The sequence below is a fragment of the Rissa tridactyla genome, chromosome 16 (genome assembly GCF_028500815.1).
Source record: "Rissa tridactyla isolate bRisTri1 chromosome 16, bRisTri1.patW.cur.20221130, whole genome shotgun sequence".
Classification (NCBI taxonomy): Eukaryota; Metazoa; Chordata; class Aves; order Charadriiformes; family Laridae; genus Rissa; species Rissa tridactyla.
Genome location: NC_071481.1, coordinates 5,292,926 through 5,311,831, shown reverse-complemented (window position 1 = coordinate 5,311,831; position 18,906 = coordinate 5,292,926). Strand labels below are relative to the sequence as shown.

General features: G+C 41.1%; 1 protein-coding gene across 5 annotated transcripts in view; it reads right to left on the bottom strand.

The window, feature by feature from the left end:
- Positions 1 to 18,906, bottom strand: part of RERE (arginine-glutamic acid dipeptide repeats) — a 243,524-nt gene that overhangs the window by 148,466 nt on the left and 76,152 nt on the right. For all 5 annotated transcript variants that reach the window (XM_054222253.1, XM_054222256.1, XM_054222255.1 and 2 more), the window contains exon 3: positions 3,389 to 3,459. In XM_054222253.1, the coding sequence (XP_054078228.1) occupies positions 3,389 to 3,459 (71 nt within the window). The remainder of the gene's footprint in view (positions 1 to 3,388; positions 3,460 to 18,906) is intronic.

Below are 18,906 nucleotides of genomic sequence, written 5' to 3'. Positions count from 1 at the left end.
GAAACATTCCTATTTAAGACTAAGAGATAGCTTGTTTCATTGTCTCCAAACCTTACTGGACATCCTTGTGTATGGAAGTGTTTAAAACAAAAACAAAAAAAAAACCCAAAACCAACCAAAAAACCCCCCAAAATCCAAACCAAAGCAAACAAACCAAAAAAAAGAAAGTAAAGAAAAAAATCCCAAGACTCGAACAAAAAACCAAACTCAAAAAATCCTACCAGAACTACGGAGATCAGACACAGAGGCCGGGGTGTGTGTGTGTGATCATTATATGAACGCAACTCCCTGTACGTATCGGAGAGAATTGAGCGTAACGAAACCTCTGAAGTGTGACCAGGAATCGAGCATGCCTTTTCCTTCTTGAAGCCTGAAGCGCGTTATCCCAAGCAAACAGCAAGTCTGAACTACAGGTGTTTTTCCAAACTCCTGACCGGCACCACAGAGCAGGAAAGGACAAGCAATAAAGGAAGAGGTGAAGTCCCTTCTGTCACCAGCTCGGTTCCCTCACAGCGCCCTCGCGGCTCCCGCAGGTTTCAAATCACCACTTTGCAAAGCGGTTTCTCAGCTGCGGGAAGAGTCAGCCCATTTCTTACAAGCACGCCAAGAAGCTCGCAGCCTCTCCTCGCTTTGGTGCTGGTGCTGTTGAGCTCTCTCCCCAAGAACATCTGACTCTCGACGCGTTACTGAAAGTGATTTTGAAAGACGACATTAATCTTACAGTGAAAGCCGTGATATGGAAGCACTGAAGCAATGGCAGACCAGAAAGGACACAATAATTACTTAAAGTGCCTCTTCTTGTCGACAGTTTCCCTAAGACACAACACATCACAGTGAATCATATTTTACTTCTCCGTTCCAGAAAGTTGTTTACATGAATCCCAGAAAGTTTGAGGCAATCCAGTACCACAGAAATGGAAGAGACAGAAGAGGATAAGTGCTCCCCCATGACAGTGTTTAACAGAGTTATGCTGGATTGATCAAATCACTTAATTTCTTCCCACGTGGCCAGCCTTGATGCACCATTGGATTTTTGGACTCCCAAAGTCCACTGTGCTCCCCCAGTTGCCCCAGTGCTGGGGAACCAAACCCACTGCTCTTCCTCCCAGCCTCAGCTTATCCCGATACAACTCACGGTGGGAATGTCCAAATCTCTGCAGCATCACAGCTCTGATTCGTGTGAAGCAACACACAGCAACAAAACGCAGGATGGCAGAGACAGATTACAAAGAAATTAGCAGTAAGTAAAGCTTCATCACGAGGATTTTATGGCCACTGGTGAAATACAATCGCTCTTCAGAAAAGCAGAAGAGCCATCCCGCTAGTATAGTCCTTAGTAGAACCTGTTCATCTTCACGTCAAGAAAGTACAAGCTAATGCAATAAAACATACCATGTTACCTTCCATAACTGCTGGCACTGCAAAGAGCATGCACAGAAGAACAATTATCGGTTTCTCCAAGTCACAAGCTCTAGGCACAAGTACAAAGCTGCTCTGAACTCATTTGTCACATCTGCTTCTGCAGCAGCATGACTTCACTGAGTTATTAGTAACCAACCTCACCCCATTTTCCACACGGGTATCTGTGAAAGTGAAGCAGACAAAGCAGTTCTAACCACAAAGATGCTGTTTCTAATACAACTCGATTAACATGAAGGGGAGTAAACCCATTTATAAGGAATACACCATTCTCTACTTCAGTATTTGCTTCTGCCGTCTTTGCCTCCTGCCATCTGTCTGTCACATGGAAGAAGCTTGAATGCTAAACTAGAAGAAACTGCCAGACTTCACAGAACCAGTTTCTAGTTCTGCAATAAATGTGAAACCAAATGTAATTGTGATCGAAGATCTTACTGAAAAAAGCAAGTTAAACTTCAGTTCGTGAGCGAAACTGAATGGTGCTCCAGCCACTGCCCCAGAACTGCACCTACAACAACAGCAGGAATGGGGCAAGACTCATACACTCACCCGAAACCTCCTAGTTTATGACAACAAAATAACATAATTAGTAAGCGACATTTCAAAGCTGTTGACTCTAACTTCCCTGCTTCACTTGACATACTTAGCTGAAGGCTAAACGAGACTGTTGGCCTGCTGGTATCTCGCCCTAGGAAAGAAGTTGAGTGCCCTTTCCACTGCGCATCCTTCCTTTCCCCCCAGTAGTAAAAACAGTGACAAACACACTGAACATTCATTTTTGCTAGTACAGTCACCATGAAGAGGTTTTGGTGGTTTTTTTGGTTTTTTTTTTTGTTGTTGTTTTTTTTTTTTTTTTTACAAGTTCCTTTTATGCATGATGTCGGTAAGAAGAAGAAAAAAAATCTAACAGAGAAATGAAAGGAACTTAGAGCAGGCAAAAGTAACCATAAAACAATGATACTGTTCCCACGTGAAAAAAATATGCAAAGTTGCCAGCAACCCTGATGTCATATCCTTTGCAGGTTGAAAACACCATGGTCTCACAAAATAAACTTGTATGGAGTAAAACGGAAGGCTTGAGTAAGAAAGCTTGGAAAAGGAAGATATATTCTGATAGCAACAGACAGCGGGTGATCTACACCTGTAGACTGCACATTGATCAGAAAGACAGTTTATTACATATTCAGAACTTCCAAAAGCCAACAACAGCAAGATGATCAGCAGTAGCAGTTCCCTTTCCCAAATATCCTGTTTACGCTACCCGAAGCGCTGCAAACTGCAGAACCCCTTGTGTCCCCTCGTGCCCAACAGGCAGCGGCTGCCACTCTGCCCAAGCAGCAAGGGGCCTTCTGGGCAGCTACAGCATACTGGGAAGGAACACGTTTAACCTTTTAAGCACACAAATAAAGATAAAAAGGGGCAAACCCCAACTCCAACTAGTCTGGTTCTTGCACAGGCCCCTGACTTTTCATTTTAAAAGAATAAAGCGCTAAAGCATTCTTAAATATTATTTCATATTTTCCAAACCAGTATAGACTTGTCATACTGGTCTGGCCTGTCAGCCCCCCCAGCAGCTGAGATACAGGGGTCACCACAAGTCAGCCCACGTGCTTCCACTTACACAGCTGTGCTATATAAAGCTGGAGGTAAAGGCACAGCCAAATTTAACTTCCCAGGAAAAGCTTAACTTACTGAGCCACAATTTCCCGAAAACACTCAACTCAGTATTTTTGCGGATTACAAAACCGTATAGTGATGTAGACCACAATGTGAACTCCACAGCCCAGTTAACTAAGCCTATACCAAAGATAGATGGCTGTCTTAATAGCAAAGCGGCTACTATTTCAGAAGCTAAAGACTTACTCAGAAGGATCAAGGAGCTACAGGAAGAGCTACAGCCTAAGAAATATTGCCATCTCGCTGGAGAATGGGGCAGGGAAAAGGAGAAGATGTGAAAAATTTTCCTTACCAGTTTGAAGTCTTGAATGCTGCAGATGAAATATGGGGTATTCGGCCGGCGACTTTCAATATATACGCAATCTTGAAAAAAAAAAAAACACCAAGATTTTAAAATAATGGAAATTAACTTCTGTACCTCCAAGAAAGAACATAAAAACAGGATAAATTAAAAAACAGCTTAAGCTTAGAAAGAGCCACCATTTCATTTGCATAACATGTAATTTATCCTGAGTGTGATCTAAAAATAGAAACTAGATGTTTTGTGATGATAAATAAGGGAATTAACTGCATAAAAATTAACGATCTGAATAGACATTTTGCTAGAAAAACAAAAGGAAGTCATACAAGACCATTCAGAATTTAGTTAATAAAAATGACCAGGGCACAACCTACGAACCAGATCAAAATAAGACAGGAAACTAATCAGATCTTTTGTGGTTAGCTTGCTATTAAGAACCTAGTACTAACATATTTTCTCCTCTAATTGTGAGGAAAACCAAGGCAACCAATCATAGATGAAATGCAGCAAACTGAGTTACATTTACCTCGGGGAAGGACTGGGCTTTCTCAAATTACATTTGACATGACAGAAACGGAGTAATGATTTTTGTTTGCTTTTGACAACTGGACTCTACAAGGTTGCTGTAAAATAAGGTCTGTTGTATTAAAAACATTCTTGGCAATACTCCCACCAAAAGCAGTGCCTCAGAATAAAATTACAGCAAGGCTAGGAAAGATGTGCCTGATTAATGATAACGACCTTAGAAATCAGAAGACTCACACACAGCTTGCTAGAAGCCACAGATTGTACTCCCAAAGCCAAACAAATATTCAAAAGGACGGTCCTTGTGTTTTCCTTTTATATTCAGATAGGTAATTGCTATTCAAAAGACAGAAGACAAAGAACACCAGCTATTCCGTGAATGATTCTCCATGGACCTATTTATATTTCTAAAGAAAAATTCCAAAGTCTTAGAGTTTTATAAGACACATTTCAAAACAGAACTAATACCCTGCTTCACGTCTTGTAAAATCTAAAAGTTGTTCAAGACAAACATTTTCTAGTTCGTATGCTCCACAAAGAGCATTCCTAAGGATGCACTTGCATTGTTTATAGCAATAAAACATCTCCCTCCTGAGAGAAAACCCCCTTCATTAATCATTTGAAGCCCAATGTGTTCTCAGGAATTCTCTCACCACTGAGAGTTAACTCAAAGATTAATTTAGAAGAAGGAAACTTAGCAGCTATTTAGCAGGAATACCTTAAGACTATCGGAAAGCGCAGAAAGAATCTTAGGAACTACATCAACCAGGCTGGAGAAAGGCCAGGCAATTCAGATCTATAGCACTTCGGTGATATATGCCCGAATTACACGGTTGTGCGTCTGATTTTAAATGTGGCAGCAGTATGATACCCTGTTCTAAGGGGAGAGAGGTGTACACTACCCACCCTCATCCATTTCAGGTAACTGATGCCTTACCAGGATAAAAGCAACTGCGCCGGCAAACCAAGCTTTACATGCAGGTACCACCTCTCCCCAAATTCTGCACGGCTCATTGCCGTCATGCAGGTCTGGACTTGCTGCTTTTGGCTACAAGAACAGTCATAGCCAGCAAGGCTAAATTATACTAGTATTCCAGTAAAACACCATTATCTTCTTTTTACAAGCCAAGAAATAGTAGCCTGAAATAGTCAGGTGACAGGCTGAGAACTCTGAGAGTTACGTGTTTGAGGTTGGTTGTTTTGGTGGGGTTTTTTTGATGAAGCAAGGGAATGAATTTTTGAGTTACAGTCCAATACTTCCTACCATAAAAACTCTTCCTACATTGGGACAGAATGTCCCAATAATCCCATAACCACAGAATTTGTGTTGTGCTTACACCAGAAGACATTCCTCTCCATCTCAGTGGCGAGAACAAGAGAAGAAAAATGTTGGAAATAGTTCTAGCTTTTCTACCAGTCACATAAAATTACAGTGTGAAATGATTTTTTTCCCCCCTCTGTCTTCCTTTTCTGTACCTTCCCTTATCTTCCCAAATTCTGTTTTCAGCTTATCTCTACAAATTTGCAAGTAGGCCTTTATTTTGTCCCATGTCAGCATTATGCCAAGGCAATGTAGTCAAGGTTTCCAAAAACAACTGGTCCCAAAAAAATTACACCTGAAAGCTAGTACACTCTGTTTCAGATGCAAAACTGTGCGCCTCCAGCATCTTCACTGGGCACTACCCATCAAACTGACACTTTTTTTAACTGCAAAACCATGACAGCAGAGTCTTTTCCCCAGTAGGCCATACAATAATCTCTACATACTGGTCTCAAATTGAGCCTGCTGATCGGTATAGCTAAAACTCCACATGCACTGGAAGAAATCCAAAAGCAAAGGTATTTCTCAGCTAGACCAACCCATGATTTCAATCTAGACTGGAGAAGATGTCTGTCTGAGCACAAGTTCCCAGAACAAATCTCCTGCCCAGGAGCATCGCCCAACCCCACGCAGAAAAGCACCAACTGAGGGCTGAGAGCCGCCGTGTACAAAGAGTGGGCTGGAACCTGGACTTGAACATCTGCAGCCTCTCCAACACTTGTGCCTTGCAAAAGGCAAGGAGTCCCTTCCTGCTGGTTTATCACATAACCATAGGATCCATCAGAAGCAAAGCCCGTAAACCCAAGTGTCCAATTTCTACCTGCAATGCTATTTGTAGAGTGGGCTTCTTCACCAGATTGATCTCCATCCTTCACAAGCTGCGCTGGTAATCGCTTCGCAACAGCATTTGGGAAAGTCAAATGAGCTTGACAAAACAGGTGTCTAAGCCAAAAATCTATTGTGTATTTTATACTAAGAGTCAAAGAGACAGGGTAAGAATCTAGATTGATCTGAAATCACAGTTCTATCCACAGTGAAGCTCCTCTTCTCTGTATGCAGAAGCAGTGTAATTATAGCACAGTCATGTCCACGTTCCCACAAACTAACGACTCACAGCTCGAGTGTTCTGAAGCATGCGAGTTCCAAACCAAACAGTTCTGGGTTTTTTTCCTTTTAGCTATAAGGTAACATTGGTCAGCTTACACAAATTTAACTGAAATCCCTGAGATTTTGTTATGTAATAAATTTTCGTCATTCATTACAAAAGCATCCACTAAGACAGCACTGAAACGAATTCACGACTTCTCAGGCCACGAGTTCCAAAAGCTTTTTTTTTTTTTTTACATGAGAAGCACCACTCAGACCTTCCCTAGGCTTGCTGTTGGTTGTAGCTCCGTGAGCCCTCATCCCTTTTGAGAAGAACTGCACAGCTCTTTTTAGCATAAAAATGCCAACAAAAGTAAGAATTTCACTTCAGTACAGCTGGCGCCTCTTTACCAGGTGCCATCTGATGCAAACTTAACCCCAACTAAATCGAGAGACGATAACAAAGCCAAGAAGGATAATGGCATCAACTAAGGAGTGAAACAATCAACCCTGGACAGGCAGGTGTTTAGAGACTTTTTGTGCTATAAGTATTAAATAAAGTTTTAGAGCAAAGAATTTTAAAGCCGAGGAAATGGTGCGAAAAAGTTAACTGGCATACTGCATTTATTCTGAATCCTTAATGCCACTCCAGCATTCCAGCAGAGGAGGAGACATGGTCAGGAGTACAATCTTCCAAAAAAAATGCTAGTGCTAACCAAGTATTTACTAAATACAGTGATTTGTCTTAATGATGATGGCAGCATCACAGGAAACTATGCTAAACAGCAAAGCTACATAGGTATCTAAAGAGTATTGGTTTGAACTTTGCTGCTGCGTACTTCCAGTGCCTATCATGCGAGAAGCCAAATACCTCGCACCAGGAGTCTCAAGAGAAACAGAAGTTTCATGGATGTAAAATACCCTAAGATCTTGGGGTTTGGTTGGCCTTTTTTTCTTTTTTAGTAAGAAAATAATGATAAACAGTTTTATATAACAACCTCCAGTATCTCTGTGGAATCAAGAAGAATTACATCCATTCATTTCAAGTACAACTTGCCTTTTCCAAACGACCGATTTCAAATTGTGTATTTCCCAGCTAAGACAGTAGCAGCTGTTGCGACAGCACACATATGTACATTTTAAAGGCTTGAAATAGCATAGATGTAATCAACCATCAACACCAGAAGAACAGTAATCTATCTGTCTTGTAACGCACTCTTATATAGCACTTTTCATCCAAAATCCTGAAAATCCCACAGAAGTCAGGCAGGTAAGCATCTGAGCTACCTCGCACCAAATGCGTCCTCTTTGCCTCGATACAGTATGATTCAAGCCGGTTTATGCAGAAGTTATAGCAATTTAACCGTATCAAAGTATTCCCGCATCATTTTGTTATCCCAGATTTACTTGGCTAATCATTCCATTTAGGCATTCCATTTAGACAACTGCTCAGTATCCCAGGTTAATCACCCATTCGCGTGACGTTCCACCACTCATTTGCAGGAAGTTTTTCAGGATTCACCGGGGAAAGCGTACAAAAAGCAATTATTTTTTTTCTTAATATCTCAGTTTCACAAGCCTCAGTTTCAGAGCTATCAGACAGCCCGCAGAATAAGCGGCTAAGCATCCTCCTGAAATGGTTGACACAAAAGAAAGAGAATCTGGCATCTAGCACGGATAAAGCAAGCATGTTGACTCACCAGTACACTGCATTTAAGGAAGGCACTGCTGGCTGCCCGCCAACATTTAAAAACAAAGATGACATCCAGTTAAGATGTCTCCAAAGCAATAGAGGCCAGATAAGAAAAAAAACCAAGTTAATCCAGGTGCAAAGCAATGTCATGGTAGAAATTGGAAAAATGCCAAAAGGAGAACATTTACAGATGCATCCACATTATCTACTCAAAACTCACCATGAAGAGCAATTACTTTCATTTGCCAGAAATCCAAAATACAAATATCTTATTTTGAAGGACTTCAATGTGGACCCAAGCAACAAAGAAAAGCCGTATATCATTTTTCAAATGCAACAAACCTACATAGATAAGACTTACGCCCATGGAAAATACAAAATAGCCCCTCCTTACCCTTAGCATGCTGGAATGTGCTATTGCAGCCTTTTTTTCCCCCAACTGATCCCATACTTCTGGAACACTTCTATCTCTATATGGCTGCAGAGAATGACAACTTCAGTCAATTCTCATGGCTATTGCTCAGGCTGCTTTGTATCCAAGCATCTATTGCCAGTTTGTGACAACTACAAAAGACGCCCCATTTGTCACAAAGAAACAGCTAAAAAAAAACAACTTAAAAATCACAAAATAAAGATGCTCCTCACACAGACAAGTTTACTTGCTTCTGAATTCTTTTACTGCTCAGCAGGTTTATATATATTGAGTGACATGTATTCTCTTCATGCTAAATGGAAATCTGAAGCCTGAGGCTGTTTGTCAGCCTAAAACACAATGAACCCACATGAACTTGCCCTTCAGAAACCCAAAAGAAATTCTGGTCGGTTATTTCAACTCCTATTGGTCTAGAAAGAAATTCACAATACAGGCGTATTTCAGACTTCTACTTGCTCCTGCGATATTAATATTCATTTCTACTAACCTTAACATTCAAGCCTTTCCACTCAAAGCCCAAGAAAAAACTGACTATGAATTTCCTAATTTAAACATGTCGTCAATTGAATGGCTCATCATCATGTCCACTGAAGTTGCTGTACGGTAGTGTACAATTCCTAGCCCCCTGATTTTCAAATAAATACCATCCAATAGTCAAAATGTTAATCATCTCACTCCATGGAATTATAGACTGAGTGGCCCATCACTGTAATTAAGCCATTACACTTTATGCCCACCCAGCCAAGTCGAGTAAGTCACCACTTTGCCCTCCCTGAGCGCGCCGTGTCAGCCTGCGGACTCACTCGGTTGCAGCTACTGACATTGGGCAGCTTCAGGGCAATACACATTTGCAACGTGCAGAAACCCTGACAGGGTAAGTTCCCTACAAAACAAAATACAATTCAGAAGTCCAGCAAATACTCAGACACCCCTATACTGGCTCCACATCCAGCGCTTGCTCTTTGCTCTTCCGTGACAAGCCTTCTCCAAACCCTGGCTGCCTAAAACCCAGCCTCACAAGAGGCCTTGGTTAAACATGCACAAATTAATCCCACCACGCATACTGCATCACCATTATACTTTCACTTACCTTCTCCCTGTTCCCTTTCTTGAACTTCCAAGGTAGTGAAAGCCTTAAAAGTATTTTTCTCAGCCCGTATTCTGTCCACCTCCAAACCCTTCAAGTCTCTTCCCAGTCGTTTTTTCTTTTCTAGGCCTTATTAGAGTTGCATCAACAGCCACCTTCTCTGTCAGCTGCTCTGCCATCTGCAAAGGCCCCTTGAAAACTGAACTTAAAGAAGTGTCTTGTTGGGCAAGATTCATGACCCCCTCTATAGACAGAATCATACCACTAACAGAAAGTTAAAGGAGATGCCTGATTATCTACATTAACCCATTAAAAAAATCAGCAGACAATAAATTACTGTAAATTAAGCTATAGGATGAAATCTAGCAAGCAAAACTTGTTGCCCTGAACATCCTTCCACACTTATCAAAGTACAAGTTAATTTCTTTTACTGAGAGATAGTCATCTTTGCATCATCCTGCATTTATTAGTAAATAAGAGCAAGCATGAAGCAGGTAACCACAGAGGAAACGCGTGTGCTGTAAATTCACACTCTGCTTTCTCCCCAGCACAATAACATCCATGTGTCAGCTTCCAAGGGCCACCTCAGACAAGTTAACCATCTCATCTGTTACACCACAGACTCCACTGGTGACAAACCAGCAAACTCTCCAATGGGGCAGAGGGAAAGAAAGAAAAAAAAAAGGGGGGGGGGGCTTTCCATAACCTTTGCCATTACAATGGTAAAATAAAGACATCTTAAGTTCCCCACATCACTAGTGGGATTCACTGCCCATCTCCAACCATGAGCACATTTGCTTACTTTCCTATTTCATGTAAAACGTCCCACTGGAGATGAAGTATTTCTACGACACATGGTACAGAGTCATTATGCCTTTGGGCTTGTGATATTCACCAGATGTGCCCTAGTTCTGAGGGGTTACGTTAATATTCCCGGACTAAAAACTGCTCTTAAAATTAGAGCTTCAAGACATGGACTTAAAGATCTTTTGGTAAAAAAAAAAAAAAAACCACAAAAAAACAAAAACCCGACCACTTCACTTTTCTGAGCACATGAATCTTTCTCAGATTAAACACTGCCGTTTATGTAGTAACCATCTTCACAATTAGAATCCTTTTATGTTTTACTTAATGAGTCAACACTTGCATCATCCAAGAGACAAAGCCGCAGGCTCTCCACCCAGCGCCACGCTTCCACAGGGAAGATCTTCCTTGAAAGCCATCAAGGAATTGTCTACAACCCCCTGGCATCATATTTCAACAGTCAGAAGTTCAGACTTCACAGTGTAGCTGTAAACAACCAGACTTCCAATATACACACACACACACCAGTTTTGTCATCCCAGTACCATACTGGATTACACATTCTTTCCTTCATTTCGCTTTCCTTCAGATATTCTAGACTCAAAGGTTCTGAAAAACGATGCGCCAGATGTGTAAAAACCCACTCATCTCAATTTAGATACAACCTGGGGGAGCTCGTCAGACACCAAGTTTCAATATTTCACGCACCAACTCTGACATTGTCCCAACCAAGCAGACGAACCACCAGGCTCGCGTAAGCAGCAGTAACACACGGTCCGTGTTCAACCATTTAATCGAGCAGAGCTTGCTGCAGGGCCCCCGTCCGCTCCTGTCCCACATCCACTAATTCTAACTTCCTACAGAGACAGCACTTACCCCAACACTCATTAAGTCTACAGGTTCAGTTGCACCACAGCAGAAATTTGTGTGATGGATCTGAGAAACTAAAAGCAACCAAGTACAATTTGTGGCATAGGCAAATAATTAAAGGATATTTACATCCCAAAATTAAAGGATATTTACATTCCTCCATTCTGATGTTGAAAATTAAAAGGCTTAGCTGTCCTAGTGCCATCTGCCAAGCAGTGCAGAAGCGTGATCAGACAATTCTGGACTCTTCTCCAGAAATACCTCTGCCCCAGCCAAAACTCGCGGGACCCCCCGGCAGCAGGGCTCTTCACTTCAGTGTCCCACGTACTTAAAGGCAAATGCCACAATCCTTCCCCACCACCACCCAAGACAGTTGAATGCCATTAGTAGCACAATATTCACAGTTTCAGATCATCAGTAACCAAGGGATACTTTTCAAAGGATCAGAAAAATATCTGTGCAACATTCTGAATGTCGCGATCTGAGTTTTCCTGTGTTCCAGATACAGGAAAATTACGAAACCCTTAAAAACAAAAGGTCGATAGTGGAAACATCTCTAACTACAGCAACGCATTTAACATGATGGCTTAGTAACAAACATAGGAAAAAGAAAAGGGGGGGAGGACTGCATTGGGAACGACAAACACATGGTTTTAAGTAGAAAAATATTCGGGCTGACAGGTAGGGAGCCGTACAGTTGCCTCTCTTCCCCCCATATGGCTGACAACAAACAAATTGCCAGGCTGATCTTTTAGTGTCACTGCCTGCTGAGCAGATTTCAAGCAACACTGCTGGCTCCTTGTCAGAAAACAATGTGCTAGAGCCCTGTTCTGCAATAAACGGTTCAACCAATTTACTGTGTTCATTTGAAACTCACAGGAGTATTCCCGATGCCTGGCCCAGAGTTCTTATTTGGCAAATGATTTTATTATAAACTGGTATCATAGCGAATCCATTTTCTTTAAGGGGTTTTGCTGCTGTTTAATGGACTGTCAGTATAATTTAGATTTCATCTATTTAAACTCATTCAAGCCTGGCTCCTGATTGTACAATAAATGGAACATATTTCTATTCAACAAAATTAATGACAGCTAATTGTAGTCCGCAGTTCCCAATTTTATAAAAGCAACTGCTCTGCAGTTCAGGCACCCAGCTACATGATTTCCCACACCAATTATTTTTCTGCATTTTTATGCATGTCCACAATACTATACAGCTCTTTTCTTGTAAGATGCATTCACATATTGCATTAACAATCTGATATAAACCAAGCATTTTCTTACAGAAAGCAGTGTTACCAAGAAACACCACACTGAAAGCAAAGACATTGTAGATGCTCAGCCACTAGCTCACACTGGGGTATCCTCCTGTCCTAGAATTTTCTTTTTCAATTAAATACATAAGGGAGGAGGGGTGAGAATAAAGAGTGCAGGCCACTAAAAAAAAAAATTAAGTAGCCAGTTAGTTTAAGAGCTGCTTCTTTAGCAACAGATAAGCTTTACTGCACACATGCCATTTAAAACAGTCTTTTCTGATCTTTTAAGGTCACAGCAAACTTTTGCTAGAGATGCAACTTTTGCTCCAAACGCTTCTCACTGACACCTTGTGACAACTCAGACCTGCACTGGATGCATTTCAACAGCTCGCCATGGACACTCGTTTCCAAAATATTGTGGAAGACAAAAAATGAGCAGCCCCATTAACACATCACTACATGACCTCACTTTTTTTTTTTTTAAGATATCCTTAACCTTTTGTCTTCTATTAAAAATTTGTTAACATGCAAATTACAATACATGAAGAACAATGGCTACAGATAATTTCTCTGGGACCTTAAACACAAGCATTAATAATAAGCCTTAAGAAACCACCAGCAGAAGTTGTCACAGGCTACATGAAATCAACTGAACAATCTCCACGCTGTCTTTGACTAGAGCATGCAATTGGCCAGTACACACAAAACCCCGCAGCGATTAAGGGATCGAGATTCTGTATCACTCGAGATAGAGAATCTTTCTTCTCGTGCACTTTCCATTCACTCGTGTTTCCAAGTTTTGGTAATGAGTCGATGGTGACATTAGAAGAAACGAACAGCGTACAGCTGGCCCGTGAAGCTGCACGTAATGGAAAAACCAGCACCTTTACATGGCTTTGAGCTGAAGCTCTTCTATCAGACCACGCATAATTGTAACTCCGTGCTCTAGTAGGCAAAACAAGCACACCAAGAGGACTTGGAAGGGAAAGTTCTTCTATTCCCAAGCCCGCCAGAAACACCAAATGGTTACTTAACTTCTCTCCCTCAGCTCCCCTTTTGATAATTAAAGTGCAACACAGTACAATACCTCATCGCAATATGGATGGGCTTTATTTGTGTAGCCCTCAACTAGAGAAAAATTACAGCCGTTGCTGTTTCCCTAGTAACTGGCCCATCACTTCATCTTCCAGATCAGACAAACAGAAAGAGAGTAACCCATTCTATAAGTTGTCGGGGCAGCTCTGAAAAGAAACGCATGTTCAGAAGGGGAAAACTAAATGTGTCACTTGGGGGAGGATGATTTTCACAGAATACTGTATTTCAAATACTGCAGTCTGTTGCCTTAAAGCCTGCTGAGACGCAAATACAGACACTCCTGTCAAGTAAGATTATGTGATATTCTCCCTATTGTCCGCTAACCTGATATTCACCTAGCAGCAAATACCTAGCAGCACCGAAAAACAGCAGTATTTAAAAAAAAAAATCAGTATGTATTTTCTAAAACTAAAAATATTTTCCTATTGTTTCAATTTGTAAGTGGCTCTGACAGATTAAATTTCACTCCCTCCCTCAATTTATCAGAAAAACTTCCAGATAAAAGTTAAAGCAATCTGCTGGCATAAGGTAACTGTTGTGTTACATGGGAAATCCATACAGAAGCTAAAATAAGAGTTTAGTTACTGCTCACCCAGCTGTTGCCATTATCATTGACCAAACACTCCTTTATCTAATGGTCGATGAAAGATGTGGCAACTTCCACACAGTAAAAGTAAGAAAAAGGGCTGATAAATCCATACAACTAGAAGCTCAAAATATTTGGACTGAAATAAATTGAGGGCAGGCCATGAACAAATTACTGCGGCCACAAACTCCCCTTTCACTCCTTGAAAAACCACTATTTCAAGGAATTCCTTCCCCTTAGTCCAATTTTCCACAGTTGCTTCCCACTCGCTGTGTTTTTATTTCCAAATTTCCATTTGCCTAATTTCGTAACGGCATGCTGCATTCCCCATGAAGTATTACTTTTTGCTTAGGTTAAAAATCTTTCTACACCCATCCTCCACAAAAATAACGCCCTAATGCAGTCTGCAAAACTGCTCTTACCTTTGTCCCACAGTTACCTGTGGTTACCACAGATTTTCAACGACAGCTGTCGCAGTCACACCAGAAAAAGTTGTGTCAACAAGGTGTTCACGTAAAGCTTCCCATTCATCCTACAGCAGCTCCAACACACCACTGCTTTACAAGGTATTTTTATTTTGCATTACAAGCTTCTCAGGGAAGATGTTATGAAGGTCCTTTAGTACACAGCATACGTTTACCGAGTTCACAATCCATGTTGCCTTTACCAATACTTCATGAGAGCAGTTAATGGTAGTACATCTCCTTTTATTAGTGCCCCATGTTCTGTTGCGATGGAAGGCAGAGGGATGACCCCCAGATAAAGTACTAACAGTAACCCTAGAGAGAAAGCCTTAACTAAAATTCTCCACTTGCACAATTCATCTGTTATTACATGAAATTGGGGCAGTGTTTTCATAACAAAGACAATACAAAAAACTACCTGTTAGACCAGCACTGGCCAAGGAGTGTCCCCAGTCCCCCCCCAGGGAACGCCCACCTCCTCAGCACTGCTCCCCAGGGTTTATACCCAAAAGCCAAACAAAGCCAGAGGAATCCATTTGCCAGATCAACCTTGATTTACACTGAAGAATCCATCTGTCACGCACCACCAGCTGTCCATGCAGAGCCACGCTTGCCACACTTAAGAGCAAATACGACCTCAGTAAATGCATCGCCTTTTTTTCCCCCTGGTTTGACTTACGTGTACTACTTATGCCAACAGCACATATACAGAAAATTAGTTATATGCAGTTAAGTAGTCAACGTATGCTCTCATGGAGCCTTAATTTCATTTTCTACACTTAATATTATTCACCTCCTTGCCTGATCTTTGAAAACCCCACTTCTCTTAAAATCTCAAATGCTGAGTATATCCAATAGTACAGAACAATAACAACACAAGTTTCAGCTGCATGTGTTCTCTTCAATCAACGGCAAAGAATATTCTCTTGTGATGCTTTTATGCATTTTAAATGCTTATGTGCATTTTGGTCACCCTCCTGACATGTTTTAAGATTCACCTACTAATCCAGGCCTTTCCTCTAACATTTTTGTTTTCCTTCTTTTAATTACTAAAGGAGGAATGGGTAAAGAAAGTATTTGTTTCCTTTGAAAGAGTCTCAAAGATAATATTTTCTTAAAAATATTGTTAGGAGTTTTCCTCACCTCTATTCACATATGCAGAAAGGTTGAAAAGTCATGTAAGAGTGAAAAATAAGGGGAACTCTTATAATTAAGCAGCACAGCTCCCAAGGTTATTCCTCTTTACAGCAGCTGAAAGTCTGTCACTGAACATCTGATTACTTCAGTGATCTGGTATCACAACAATAACAGACTTTCAAAGGGAAACACGGAGCACATCATGTTAGAATCCGTGGTTATTTCACCTACAGAGCTTTTGAGAAGGCCACACGTGCAAAGCCAAGCATCACCGTGATAAGCTTGGGCAATCCACACAACATGGACAGAAAAGGGTCTGGCCAAAGACCTCCTAAAATTAAAACGTACACATGAGAAACTAATGTCATTGCCTATTTTCCTTCTGCACAAGCACAAAATTCAAATTTTAAAATGTCTCAGAAAAGAATTAACTCCCCCCCCCCAACTTTTCAGCAGCCTAAAAAAAAACACTTGCCAGAACTTCAAGATTTGTACAAAAAAATTCATGTTCATATATTATACGATTATATGTGGTTTTACATTTAATTCTGGCCTGGCCACCTTTCTCAGCTGGTAAAGCTGTCAGAATAAATAGAAGGCAGCATCGAGAAGAATGTCAAACACAAGGGTCAATGTCAAATACAAGCCTATCGCTGTCAGAGCATAAGCCAAATTCCTGCATTTCAATTTCACCCGCATTCAACCCAAACACCAGCATACCGCTTATTAATAAAGTAAACAGAGAGAGGAAGCACTTCTGTTTGGTTTTTGTTTATATATATTTTTATAAAATTGATGAAGGTTTTTAGATTAAAACAATGATTTCAGCAATTTCCTCAGTGACAACAATGCAAAACATCTCAGCACAGTTATAGTAAAGGGAACATTTAACAAATAATTTTGCTAGCCAAACTAAAGCTTATAAATTTAGAAGTCCTAATACTTGCTTGCTAACCAAACTGACAGTGGATTTTAAGATAGCTAGAAGAAATCTCAGTCCAACTAGATCTTAGGTAAATATAATTCTGGTTCCGCTGTGATTGGAACTCCTCCGGCCCCACGTCACAGGACACAAGTTGCACCAGGGGAGGTTTAGACTGGATATTAGGAAAAATTTTGACACTGAAAGGGTTATTAAGTGTTGGAACAGGCTGCCCAGGGAAGTGCTTGAGGCACCATCCCTGGAGGTATTTAAAAGACGGGCAGACCTAGTGCTCAGAGATACGGTTTAGTGACGGTTTTTGCCAGAGTTGATGGTTGGACTAGATGATGATCTGAAAGGTCCCTTCCAACCTGGGCCACTCTGTGATTCTATAAGATGACCCATCTTTTGTTATTTTCTCATTGTGGTAGTGCAATAACCCTACCCCTGCAGGCTTCAAATCTCAGCCGCTGATGACTGCAAACCATTCCAAAGCTTATGAAGTGCTCCCTTTGAAAAACAGCCACATGCACTATAACACAGAACGTATCGAAGGGAAAAGTATGCAAGATCTCACTTTGATACGTTTGGTGACAAGGGAGCAGCAGTATTTCACAACAGCGCGTTCGGCCTGCAAATTCAGTCTCTCTCCTTCTCCGATGCCTGTCCGGATAATAGCTTATGGGGTTATGGTGCCTCCTAACAGCACTCAGGGACAGAAATCTAACAAAACTTTAAAGTGACATCAACCTATAAATCCAGAAAAGTTAGTACTTGACTCAAGTTGTATTTTCCAGTAGCAATATCTCACTTTTATCCTAGTGACAATGATTTCCCATACCTTAAAAAAGGGCAACTAAACCAAGGAGTCCAATAGCTGTCCCAACCAGTGATTGCCTAAGACATCTCAAAGTGGCAGAGACGCATTCCTATTTTTTTGTATACTAAGCCAGATGTTGCAGGATCCACATAAAGCTAATTCTGCCTCTTTCCCTGCACAATATCAAATCACACCTTCCATACACAACACTCCGCACCTCTTTTTCCAGCTTCACACCGATCTTACAACACTGAGACTCTCATGTAAGCTATTCCAAACCAATTTGCTAGAAAACGATGAAGTCCTATAATGCACTACTCTCCCTGCAGAAGTATCTCACCTTGTGTTACCTCATGTACATTCCTCTTGCTGATGTGCTGTTCATATAGCTACTGATGTCACTGTAGAAACAGATCCTCATAAATCCTTTTAATTCCTGCAGATCCTTTTAAATGTTTCTACGTAGACAGAGCAAACAACATTGTCCTCGTCTCCAGGTGACACATCAAGTCACCTGTTTTCCTGAGGCTCCAAATCAATTTAGACTTTCATCCAAAGTGTTTCCAGTCCAGCTTTCAAGATGCCATCACGATAACAATGCAGAATTCTGTTCAATAGCAACAATATCCTCGGTATTAAGTTCTGTGGCTTTAACAGACTAATATTCCTTCCTGACTTGTTGAACAGACCAAGACTGAAAGGGGACAGGGACAACACAGCTTCTTCCAGCAAGAGAGGTATGCAAGAGTTCAGAGAACAAAAAGGAACAGGACAATAAAAGCAGCCACATGACCAGCTATTATTTTGATGCAGCCATTCCTGCTATGTACTTTTTCTGGAATCTTAACTCATTGATTAGAATATTAAAAAGAAAATCGCTGTGTTCAAGGACAAGCTGAAGATACAGAAGAAAAATACCTCCATACATCAGGCCATTGTAAGACTTCAAGCATGTTGCAGCCCTCCAGCACAGGGAGGGGAAAAGCGCTCCCTGGAACAGTATCGTCACTACCGTTTTCATCTTTCATTATGTTGGCCAAAAATTTAAAGTTACTGACAGTGCTATTTGTTTTCCATCACATAGCTCCCTCTTCCAGCCAGGCAACTCATTCTCTTAACCAAGGACCAAAAGCAGGGCCTAAACAAAAGTCGCTATATTCCTCAGTGTTTGGAGCAGCACGGCACTTGGACAAAGCCTGGACGGCTCTTCCAGAAGCCCCTCAGCCACTGGAGTCCAGTCAATACATCGAGCGCCGTTTGACTGACAGCCCTTCACAACCTATAGAGAAAATCGTACATGGAGACCAATTGTCTAACCCAAACAACAGATGTAGTTCTAAAGTCTGGTTTGCACAGCTGAGTATCAAAGTATTCAAATTCGCTTACAGTCTGACAGTCAATCAAAAAAAAA